At 39.0% G+C, this 12,694-nt stretch overlaps 1 protein-coding gene across 6 annotated transcripts in view; it reads left to right on the top strand.

The window, feature by feature from the left end:
- Nucleotides 1-12,694, top strand: part of EIPR1 (EARP complex and GARP complex interacting protein 1) — an 84,893-nt gene that overhangs the window by 60,713 nt on the left and 11,486 nt on the right. For 4 of the 6 annotated variants that reach the window (XM_065681561.1, XM_065681564.1, XM_065681562.1 and 1 more), the window contains 4 exons: nt 1,618-1,754; nt 4,715-4,882; nt 6,135-6,302; nt 6,388-6,411. In XM_065681561.1, the coding sequence (XP_065537633.1) occupies nt 1,618-1,754; nt 4,715-4,882; nt 6,135-6,302; nt 6,388-6,411 (497 nt within the window). Of the gene's footprint in view, nt 1-1,617; nt 1,755-4,714; nt 4,883-6,134; nt 6,303-6,387; nt 6,412-6,779; nt 6,936-12,694 lie in introns of those variants that run through there. The other 2 variants (XM_065681565.1, XM_065681563.1) reach the window with 2 other exon arrangements.

Below are 12,694 nucleotides of genomic sequence, written 5' to 3'. Positions count from 1 at the left end.
TTTAATGTATAGGTGATCTTAATTCAGTATTTGAAGGGGGCCCTATAAGGATGCTGGAGTGGGACTCTTCATTAGGGGCTGTAGTGATAGGAGAAGGGGTAACAGCATCAGACTTAAACAGGTGGAAGTTTAGATTAGATAGAAGGAGGAAGTTCTTTATTGTGAGGGTGGTGAGGCACTGGAATGGGTTGCCCAAGGAAGCTGTGAATGCTCCATCCCTGGAGTGTTCAAGGCCAGGTTGGACGGAGTCTTGGGTGACATGGTTTAGTATGTGGTGGCCCTGCCTGTGGCAGGGGGTTTGGAACTAGATGATCTTAAGGTCCTTTCCAACCCTAACTATTCTATGATTCTGTTCTATGACAACAGGAAATACCTGGCAGTGGCATTCCAGGCAAGATGGAAGATCTTGTGGGTGAAGATTTCACAGTCTTATCTGGATAAAAGTAATGTATCCAAATATAGGAGGGTGTTAACAATAAGCATGAGATGCTTCCTTGGCAAGATGTCTTCTGTTCCTCAAGGCAGGAAATACATTGTGGACTTTAGTGGAGAACTTTGTAGAGTGCCCCATAATTACTGCAACTAGAATAAACAGATTGATTAAAGGAGAGCAAAAAATGTCTGAAGAAACATGAAAGAGAACCTACTAGATCAAAAAGAGGATAGAAGACCAGTTTTTAAAGAGTTAGCGTTGGGTTTCATTTTGTTTAATGGTCTTCTTAATGGTAGTATAGAATTAGGAGTGAAATGGTGGAAATTGTTGATGACAGAAACTTGGAACCCATCATCAGTATATAGGAGCAACAGTAGATTTCAGAGGATGAACTTGATGTTTAATTTTTGATGTATAAAGCAGAAAACTTGTGTTTAAGGAATAAAAATATTTTCTTGCTGTGATGTAGAAACTCAGCATTTAAAAATATGTGGTTCTGAGAATGACTGTTCTGCCAGTATGATGAGACTATTTGAAATTGCAAACAGTTGTAGGATGGTTCAGGTATGAAAGGACTGCATGGTTGCCTACAGCTGGAGGAATTGAACTGGGTGTATTCAGAGTCACATAATCATAGAATGGTTCAAGTTGGAAGGAACTGTAAAGATCATCTAGTTTCAATTCCCCTAACGTGGGCAGGGACACCTTCTACTAGACCAGGTTGCTTAAAGCTTCATCCAACCAGCCCTTAAACATTTTGAGGGATGGAGCATCCGCTGCTTCTCTGGGCAACCAGCGCCTCACTACCCTCACAGTGAAGATTTTTATTTTTTTTCATGATACCTAAATCTCACCCTCTGTCAGCATGAATTTGTGCAGTGTGCCCATATTGTCTATCCCCTGTTTCAACAAATGATCTGAAACTGTTTATTTTAGTTTATGAAGTAGAACAGTACTTCTAATATTTCTGAATACATTACACTGCATAAGCCTTTGTAAAAATTACTTGGTGAGATACAGAATCGGCTCTAGCTTTTCATTTGTTCTATTTTATTTTTTTTTTATCCTAGGATTTTGATAGTCTGTTACACTTGGAACAATTGTGCAGGTTTTGTCTTCAGTGAACCTAATTTCATTTTAGCATTACATTTAGAAACATTGCCAGCTTTGTTTCATTATTTTAGCTTTCTAGTTCTGCAGCCTTGGAAGGGAAGGGACAATTAAAATTCACTTCTGGAAGATGGAGTCCACACCACAACTGCACACAGATTGCAACAGCCAATGACACCACAGTTCGAGGATGGGATACACGAAGCATGAGGTAATGAGAAATCACAGTTGTGTTCTTTAAGAAAGACAATCTCCTTTGGAGATAGAATTATTTTTTTTTTTTTTTTTTTTGGTCATTGCTCCTAACTTTTTACTACTTTTTTTTTTGTTTTGTTTTTTAGGATTAGTAATGTGGCAAAGCTATCACTTTTAAAAGGAATGGTTGGGCTTGAGTAGCTGATATATTTAGTAAAGGGTTTTGTCTGTTTCCCCCTCTCAGCTTCAATTCTAAGGTGTATACTGAGTTTTAATGAATTATGCGGTAGTCTCAGGATAATTTTTTCAATACATGGGCATTACCTGAATGAAGCTGCTCTGTAATTCAACTTGAGAATGATTTAACAGCAGTTCTGACTGTGCTATGAACTGTCTTGATAGCATATTATTTAAAGATAACTTTAATTTCTGAAAGTAATGCATAGGTTAAGTTCACTCCTCAATATTCTTATTTTAACAAATAGCATAGTATGCTATATTAAAGATTTTAATATGCTAGTCGTATGAAACTACTGAATCTGTCAAAATCATGACCAAATTAAAGCTTTGAATATACCTAATAAGGTGTTTCCCCCCCACCGCTCAGTTGTGATTTTGATAAGCAAAGGAGTGATGTTGTGCACATCTGTTGCTATGACTACTAAAGCCTGTGCAAGCTTTTTTAAGATACGCTTTATCCCTTTAGCACATAGTAATTTATCACTAAACCAAGAAGGCTGATGTCTTGCAATAACTTTTGTTGCCTTAAAGGGGGATGACTTTCAATTTTGTTCTCTGGTTCCTGCCAGCTCAGGGGTGTAACGATTAATCCCCATGCTTGCCAGCCCTGTATGGTTTTGCCGAAAAGGTTTATTTAATTTAAGAAACAAAATCTAAAAATACAAATGTAATAATTAAAAGTCAGTTCCTGTAAGCTTATCATCAGTTTGAAAGTCCTGTTCTTTGCCTTGTAAAAGAATATATGAAAATCTAACTTCATATATATGTGTATGCTTTCATTCATGAAGGTGCTTTTAAAGGAAACGTACAATAAAGGAAGGGTCAAAGGAAAAAGGGTTGGGTTTTTTAAATTTGAATTTTTTTATGATGTTTCTGTAATAATTCTATTTTTTAACACATAGCAGGCAGACCTTAAGATTAAAACCTATGTTTCTAAGTAGAAAATGTTAACTATTGTGAAGTCTGCTTCATGATCTGTCTCATTAGAAAAAGCTTTTTTGTCTTGCATGAAGTGAATACTCTGAGTAACTTGAAAAATATGTGCAAAAGTCGTTTCTGCAATTACACTGTAATGTGTCTAGAATGATGTGAATATTGGATAATGACTAGTCAGGCTAGAAGTATAAACTGTGGCAGTACAAGATGCAAAAAATGAGGGAGAGGGAGAAATCAAGAACGGAAAACTGCTATACAAAGAATAAGGGTGATTCTAAAGAACTAGCTAGAATAGCTACTTCCACAGAATGTGATTATGATAGCTGTAAGATAGAGGGAGTAAATTATTTTGGACATAGCAAACAAAGAATGGGAGGAAAAAAAAGAGGTTGTTGGGAAGACTCCTGAGATTAGATGAGGGAAACAGTCTTCATCCAGCATAGGGCTTGTGAAGCAGAAGAGACTAAGCACTAGGAAGCAGACACTAGACTGAATGGATTTAGATGGAGAATTGTATTGGGAAAATTCAGACTCCGAGAATAGATTAAAAAAAAATGGAAGAAGAATATGAGACAGAGGAGCCAGAAGCTGAAGAAAATGTTTGTGTGGTCTGGCCTTAATCTTGTGGTGTAAGAGGGAAATTCAGTGTAGGTATTATTGCTGTAGGTAGGGTGAGAGAGTGAAAGAAAAGCAGATTCATGTTTGGGAAGGCAGGGGAGCAAGTGGCCAGAATAATAGTTAAGTTGGGATAAAGGCCTTCTTGGTAAGCACTATTGAATATAGGATGGACAGTGGTATTTCTTTTTAAGCCCTTGAATACATCTCCATGAGCAGTGCAAGAAAGAAGTGAAAGTTGCAAGAAAGGAGGAAAGAAGTGTTCTATTGCTGGAAGCATGCTTGAGACTAAAAAAAAAAGAATAATTCTATGAAGGTGTTTCAACAAAAAAGGAAATATTGAATACAGCTCTCGGAATACCTGGGAGGAAGGCATACCTGAGTTAGATCCTTAACTTCTCAAGCTCTGAGAAGAGTGTTGACATGGGATACCTAAGTAGTATCTTCTATCCTGAGTGACTGCCGTAGCAGAACTTTGGTAGATCGTGACATTGAGAAAACTGGTAATGCAATAGCGGAAACAAAAATAAAAGCCCACAACCCAAGTTTAAGAGACTAGGTAGGGAGACAAACTGGCGGAACATGGTGTTTTGAGTAAGGGTGCTAGGTTGTTAGCAGTACTATAAATGTTTTCTGAAGTGGTCCAGTTGGACGAATATGTGCATGGCAGAGTTTAAGGGCCACAGGTAAATTAATGATAAATGCCAGAGCTCAGGTAGGCAAGTACAAAATTGGGCAGTAATAAAAAGCTGTTGTTCATATCTGTTGCATCACTTGCATCTTGGTTTTTTCATGTAGGGAGAAGTACATGTTATAAAAACAAAATTAGTAAAACCACTTAGGAGTGGAGAAGCTCTTATCTGAAAATATTATGGTTTAACAGCAGACATTTCATAACAGCTGTTAAGAGAGCTGTGCTAGAATCATCTGGAACTACTGTTTCCTTTTAGCTTCAGATGATCCTAATGCAAACAAGAAAAGAGCAAAGCTTTGAATCAAGCAGAAAAATCTATACAAGTCACTGTTGTTAACAGCTGGGATTTCCCTCAACTATGCAGTAGTAATGGGAACTCTAGGTCTGCGGGTGCTGAGGGGATTATGCAAGTTTCCAGGGAAACAGATTCCTGTCGGTGGAGTGCAGTTAGCTTTCTATAGACCATTTAATTTTTTTAATGTGTTTTACAGACAGATATATTGCATAGAAAATGCACACGGACAGCTGGTACGAGACCTAGACTTTAATCCCAATAAACAGTACTACCTGGCTAGCTGCGGCGATGACTGCAAGGTGAAATTCTGGGACACGAGAAATGTCACCGAACCTGTGAAGACACTAGAGGAGCATTCCCACTGGTAGAACAAATTATCTGCATGCTGTTTTGCGGGTGGATGGCTTATGTAATTTATTCAGCTAATTATTTTACTGTTTAGGAACAATGCAAGCTAACTATGTTTTGTGCTATTGTGAATAATCGTTTTTCTGCACAGAGGAAAGGTTTCAACATGTGAATGTTCCTTGTGTGATTGTAAATTAGGAGTTTAGATGATATTAGTCTAATTGGCAAGGAACTGTTGTTAACACTGTTGGGAGATAGGGTACTCCTTTGAGAAGCACAGAACAAAACTTGGCTTGTAGGGGCCAGCTGGGATACAGGTGTGCCTTTCCAAATCCACCTTGATCTGCTGCACCTGATGTACAGAAAGGCAGCTGCCGTCTATCCTTCTGTTGTCGAATGGTTGAAATGCTCAGTAATTCAGCCCCATGTTTTTCATACTTTTTACAGCCCTTAAGCCAGAATATGCAAGGGAGTAATTTTATTTTCTGAGATAATACTTAGAGCCTGTATCTACTGCTCTGGCCTCTGGCTGGAGCAAGGATAGAATCTTGTCTGACGTCTGCAGACTTCAGTGGTTGAGAAAAGATGAGCGGTACATATTTTGTAGAATTTGGGTTGGAGTAATTCTTGCAAAATAAATCTGGACCCTGAGGCTAGTTTGAGGGGAATGAAGATGTGAATTAACAAAAGCAGCATTTATACTTTTTTTCCAGAAGATTAAAGGAAAAAGAATAGAATGAGAACCATAAGACATTTAGTATTAACTTGATATGTAAAATCTGAAAATTGTAGAGAAATATAATCCTACTTTTGTTTTAGGGCCTATTTTAAACTTTTCTGTAAGAATGTTGTGAGATTTTTGTTTAACAGTTTATTTTTAATCCATATTTTGCTTTGAGGAAATTTTTATATTTAGAACTTAAATATTTATCTGTCGCACTAAACAATTAATTGGTATCTGCCCTCAAGGAATGATGCCATTGAATAGTGGGTTTTGTTCTTTGATGTTTGTGGGTTTTTTCCCAAAACTTGTTTGTTGAGTTTTAAAGGCACCTCATAGAAATAGATGATATGGAAACTTAAAAGCCAAATGAAGATGGCAAAAACAGTCTTTGAAATAAGGCATGTCACTTCTAAGGGTGTTTACAACATTTAAGTCAAAGATGAATTTTTAGTGTTGTTTAAAAAAAATGAATAAAATATATCGTTTATTGTAGATGCACTGCCTGCCAAGAATAGCCTCTTGTTCTTTCTGATTTTATTTTTAGGGTATGGAATGTCAGATACAATCATTCTCATGATCAGCTGATCCTTACAGGAAGCAGTGATAGCAGAGTTATCCTGTCTAATATGGTATCAATTTCTTCTGAACCATTTGGGCATATGGTAGATGATGATGAGCTAAGTGACCAAGAGGACCAGCATCAAGAAGAGAAGTATGAAGTTTCCTGAGTTTTATGAAGATGATTATAGATTGTTTTTTAATTGTAATGGTTAACGTGCTATTTTTTTGTTGACTAGGATTTTTGTGTACAGGCCTTTCAGGTAAGTAGTTGTAATTCCTACTTCTTCTTTACTCAAGAGTCTCAAGTGGGATACACTCTTTAAATCTGATTGGCATGGTCACGGTGTGTTCACTGGTAGGAAGGGGATGGTGATGGTGAGGACTAGTACTAAGCTCCTTTGGATCAGTGAAAAGATTCACTTTGCGGGAGCTCTGGACCAAATCAAGAATATACAATACTCTGGGTTAAGCGAGAGTTGAAAATCTGCTTTTTGTGTTTTCTGTGTATGTGTTGTAGCCTTTAGGAGATGTTAGCAGTCTAATGGTGAGCTTCTGCACAGGTGGAGAAAAGATGTGTAAACACATAAATTTTTGTAAATTTTTCTCTTAATATTACTGACTGTTCTAGAAACCAGTAAATCATCAGACCTACTTCAAGCAAACCAGATGTTTGTTCATGACACTCCTGGTAGAGAATAATGCATGTTCTGCAAGCGTTTCTAAAAATCATCCACTTGGGTGTGTAAGGAATCACGTATATTGCATGTGAATTTTGGAGGGATTGGATTTTTAGTAATGAGTTAACTGAAACACTGAAATAATAATTTTTCATCCTCCGTTTTTGTCTGCTTTCCACTTTTTCACTGTGTAATAGATGGTGCTTGTTGTGCTCTTTGTACTTCTTTATGAATATGTATATGTATATACATATAGGAGTTCTAGAGCGGGCTGAGGCTTTCTAATTTTGCAGCTAGCTTACATGGAATAGCCTGATGGGATGAGGAACAAGGAAATTACAAAAAAGATCCCCAGTTATTCAGCTGTGTCTGCTAGATGTTTCAGTTACAATTCTAAATAAGGTTAGTTTTGTAGTTGCATTTTTAAGGTTGGTCTTGCACCTTTCCTTTATTAATAAACATGTAGTTTTGCTGCAAAGAGTTTTGACATTTTGGTTTCACATAATGGACCTGGAAACCATTTTTGAAATATTAAATAAGGAAGCTATCCCATATATAGAAATAGTTAATTTTAAATGTGCAGGATGTCTCTAGAAGTGATAAGGTGATTTAGGTGCCTTGAAAATCAAGGCATATCAAATTAAGTACCTAGAAAGCTGCTCACATCAACAGTACATACTCTCTGTAATGTAACCAAATTACAGCATTTTAAATATGATGTATGATGTACCTTTTGGTTCCTTACCTTTGGCTGGGGATTACAGCTTACTCTGTTCTGGATGGAAGATAAATAGGTTGTAATGGGAGTGAGAAAGAGACTAGGTTGTTTGGTTTGGATTTTTTTTAAATATATACAAAAGGAATGTAGCAATACAGCATCGCAGATAAATAGTGTTCTGACAGATGTTATGTAGTAGATTATCTGGAGCTCTGAATTTCTGTTGATTGTAGACTGTGTAGGTTCCCTGATTAAAACACAAGTGTTTGTTTCTAGAATAGGAATTTTTGAAACCAAGAATATGCAAAGCAGTACAAGTATAATGCATCTTTTACTTTGGCTATGGGATGGGTGTAAACTACATCATGAATTACTTGTATAGCAATGATGTAGAGCCTTTGCCTGTTCCCAGAGGCTACATGAGTATCAGCACCACATTTGCTTTTCATATATATGCTTTTCAGCTGCTAATCTACTCTCTATAAAACCTGGGAAAGAACACTGGCTTTTGTAACATTTGCTTGGTACTGTCAAAGTCTTCTTTTGTTGTTTCCCCCACAACCCCCACCTTGTTATGAATTGAGCTAGAAGGATGTTTGCAAGGTGCTCACCAGCCTTGAACTGTTGCCAGGTGAATGTCTGTTTAGTTCTGAGTGCACTAATGAAGCAGGGCATAACAGCTGTTGGGAATACTTCTTGTTACTCAACCCCAGTGCCAAGTATTTAGGCTTTAGTACCCCTTTTGTCTTCTGTAAACCTCTTTGAAGAATCTGTTGAGCCATTCCGTAGGTACAGTCTCTTCTGTAAAACACGTTTTCAGTGTATGCTTTAGTGGAGGGTGGGTGGTTTGTTGTTTTTTTCGTTTTTGTTTGGTTTTTTTTTTTTTTGCTTGAGTGCATTCTAGGCTTTAAAAATAGTGTTACATTCTCATAGGGTCCATTTTCATTCTGGTTTGGAGGACGTTTTGTTTGCTATTAAATAGCACACAAATCTTGAAAAAGAAAATGTCTTTTTTGTGTGTACCTTGAAATACACCAGGAAGAGCAGATGTCTGTACAACTAATATCTGTAGCCAGTCACCTTCAGACTGAGTGATGGGATCTCTCACAAAAGAAGGTTGAGATATCAGTTAGAAAGAAGGAAGATGTCCATCATATTTGAAAAATCATAGCAGTCGGGTGAAGCTTCCGATGACTGGAAAAAGGGAAATATAACCCCCATTTTCAAGAAGGGGAAAATGGATTACCCAGAAAATTACAGACCAGTTAGTCTCACCTCTGTGCCTGGCAAAATCTTGGAGCACATTCTCCTGGAAGGCATGATAAGGCACATGAAAAACAACAAGGTGCTTGGTGACAGCCAGCATGGCTTCACTAAGGGAAAATCCTGCCTGACCAATTTGGTGGCCTTCAAAGATGGAGCTGTGGAACTGATGGACGGGGGTAGAGCAGTTGATGTCATTTACCAGGACTTGTGCAAAGCATTCAACACTGTCCCACATGACATCCTTGTCTCTAAATTGTAAAAACATCAGTTTGATAGGTAGACCACTCGGTGGATAAGGATAAGGTGGATGGCCACGCACAAAGAGTTGTGATCAATGGTTCAATGTCCTGCTGGAGACCAGTAACGAGTGGTGTCCCTCAGGGATGGGTGTTAGGACCGGTCTTGTTCAGCATCTTCATCGCTGACATGGACAGTGGGATTGAGTGCGCCCTCAGCAAGTTTGCCGATGACACCAAGCTGTGTGGTTCGGTTGATACGCTGGAGGGAAGGGATGCCATCCAGAGGGACCTTGACACGCTTGTGAGGTGGGCTGATGCCAACCTTATGAAGTTCAACCATGCCAAGTGCAAGGTCCTACAACTGGGTTAGAGCAATCCCAGGCACAGCTACAGGTTGGGCAGAGAGCAGCCCTGTGGAGAAGGACTTGGGGGTGTTGGTTGATGAGAAAATGAACATGAGCCGGCTTCAGTGTGTGCTCGCAGCCCAGAAAGCCAACTGTATCCTGGGCTGCATCAAAAGGAGTGTGACCAGCAGGTCGGAGGAGGTGATCCTGCCCCTCTACTCTGCTCTTGTGAGACCTCACCTGGAGTATTGTGTGCAGTTCTGGTGTCCTCAACATAAAAAGGACATGGAACTGTTGGAACAAGTCCAGAGGAGGGCCATGAGGATGATCAGGGGACTGGAGCACCTCCCGTATGAAGACAGGCTGAGAAAGTTGGGGCTGTTCAGCCTATAAAAGAGAAGGCTGCATGGATACCTCATAGCAGCCTTCCAGTATCTGAAGAGGGCCTACAAGGATGCTGGGGAGGGACTCTTCATCAGGGACTGTAGTGATAGGACAAGGGGTAACGGGTTAAAACTTAAACAGAGGAAATTTTGATTTTATATAAGGAAGAGATTCTTTACTGTTAGAGTGGTGAGGCACTGGAATGGGTTGCCCAGGGAAGCTGTGAGTGCTCCCTCCCTGGTGGTGTTCAAGGCCAGGTTGGAGAGAGCGTTGGGTGACATGGTTTACCATGAGGTGTCCCTGTCCATGGCAGGGGGGTTGGAACTAGATGATCTTGAGGTCCTTTCCAACCCTAACTATTCTATGATTCTGTGATTGTAAGAATGCTCTTTTCCTTGTATGCTACCTGTTTTTCATGTTATGAATACAGTTACTTAGAATCATTTCACAATGACTTGTGAAAAATACTCCATGGACTAAATATAAAAATGAAGAGTGTGCACCAGTCGTATCTTCAAAGTTTTTGGTGGTTTGTGGGGGTTGGTTGTTTGTTTTTTGTTGTTGTCGGGTTTTTTGTTTGGTTTTTTTGGTTGTGTTTGTTTGTTTGTTCTGTTTGGTTTTTTTTTTCCCCTACTTTAGACAAAAGCCCCATAATTTAGAAAACATTGATTGTTATACTGTTCTACACAGCTGAGACTTATGGGATCTTAAACACTCATGTTAATACTTATCATAGAATCATAGAATACCAGGTTGAAAGGGGCCTCAAGGGTTTTCTGGTCCAGCCTTTCTAGGCAAGCACCTTGTCCAGCCGAATCTTGAAAGTGTCCAAAATTGAGGAATCCGCCCCCTTCCCTGGGGAAATTATTCCCATGATTGATTGTTCTCATGAAAAATTTCCTTTTTGTGTCCAGTCAGAATCTCCCCAGGAGTAACTTGTGCCCATTACCTCTTCTCTTTTTATTTTAATATATTTTGAAATAAACTTTTTTGGTTTTATTGTATTTCTTGGCTGGAGACAAAAGCAAGTAATATGTCAATTTAATCCTTCAGTATTGAACCACATAATACTGTGCATGATGTTCCTGCTTATTGCAGAGGTTTGGACTAGATGGCATTCAAAGGGCCTTTCCAACCTCAACTGTTGTAGCCCACACACTTATTTTCTGTAGTAACTGCCTAATTTTTAGGTTTTGCAACTGAAAACTAATAATTTGGAGGTAACTTCTTTTTGTTTTTAAGGAAAAGAATACAGGTTCATTGAATAATTGATGTTTGTCCATGTATGTGTTGACATCTTGGGACTTTATATGCTCCCATCTTGGAGACCAGAATATTGAATAAACAATATAAATAGGACTATTCTATGAGGATCTGTGTCTTGTTACAATTGAGTGACCTTCAGTTCCTCTTAACTGCTGATTCAGATCAAAGCAACTAGTTTTCAGTCTCTTCTCTACTTTTTAGCTACTACTGTTTCTCTCATCAATCATAAAAATGTAAAAGCAGCAGCCCTTTATCACATCAAAGGTGTCCCTAACCTGCATCATGTTGCTGATAGTGGCCAAGAGGAAAGATTGTAAAAACAGGAAAAGGAGATGATATTTCCCCTGGGTATGCTTCTAGCCCCTGTTTGCAGCTCAGGGACCTTTACTGCCTTCTGAATCATCTTTGGAGACTTCTGGTTCTTCCTTCAGGGTTTTCTGTTGCCATGAGCCATATTTTTGAGTTTATTTCTTCTCACTAACTGTGTTTTTGTTTGTTCCAAAATATGTTAGCTATGCATGCACTGTCTTTGTGAAGTGTGTCTAGGAGAAATATGTCAACTGCATTTGTTTGCTTGCTCTGAATAAAGGGAGGCTTCAGTGCTTTCTGTCTTGGAAGCCCAAAGCCTCTGTTGAAAGTAGGTAGTCTAAAAAAGGATCAAGCTATCCACAGAGAGAAGGTATAGGCATGTGGCTGGAGGACAGCTGTGGTATATTTTGATCAAGTTCCTAGTCTGGATAATTTGATGCATGGTTCAAATACGGAAAAAAATATCTGAGAAATGGGGAATGAAATGCTGTACTTCTGGCTTAATTTCTAGCACTTTGATCCAGAGGTAGAAAAAAAGTGTACAAAATAAATGAAAATAGAACAGATGAAGTGGGTATTTCAGGTGCATTTAACTTTCATCCCCAAAACAAGCTGGTGTGCCTGGATATAAGAACATAGGGAATGCTTTTCAGTGCCTCAGTTTAAACAAAATGTTTAAATCATGAGGTCATTCCACATCTGTGGATGCAGCTGATTAAGGCAGGCTTCTCTTTGGCCTTTCTTTAATGACTTTGCACTCTGGAGTTGCAAGGACTTCATCCTTGCGATACTGAATTTGCCTTAATTCCAAAGCTCCTGAAGGTGTCTGTCAGTTTCCTTTAGACATCTGCAGAGCACTGAGAACTATCCTCCTCAAGGAAGGTGATGACTGTCTTACATCCTTTCTGCATTCTTTGGTCACCCAAAATCTTCATGTTAGTTGAGTCTGTATTGGTTGTATTAAACTAGTCTGACAGTCATTTTAATTCTACATTGCTATTTCTATCAATCATAGAATAGAATCATAGAATAGTTAGGGTTGGAAAGGACCTTAAGATCATCTAGTTCCAACCCCCCTGCCATGGGCAGGGACACCTCATACTAAACCATCCCACCCAAGGCTCTGTCCAACCTGGCCTTGAACACTGCCAGGGATGGAGGATTCACAACTTCCCTGGGCAGCCCATTCCAGTGCCTCACCACCCTCACAGTAAAGAATTTCCTCCTTATATCCAATCTAAACTTCCCCTGTTTAAGTTTTAACACATTACACCTTGTCCTGTCACTACAGTCCCTAATGAAGAGTCCCTCCCCAGCATCCCTATAGGCCCCCTTCAGAT

The sequence above is a fragment of the Lathamus discolor genome, chromosome 5 (assembly GCF_037157495.1).
Source record: "Lathamus discolor isolate bLatDis1 chromosome 5, bLatDis1.hap1, whole genome shotgun sequence".
Lineage (NCBI taxonomy): Eukaryota > Metazoa > Chordata > Aves > Psittaciformes > Psittacidae > Lathamus > Lathamus discolor.
The sequence above is the reverse complement of the archived record's forward strand: the minus strand, read 5'-3'. Positions and strand labels throughout refer to the sequence as shown.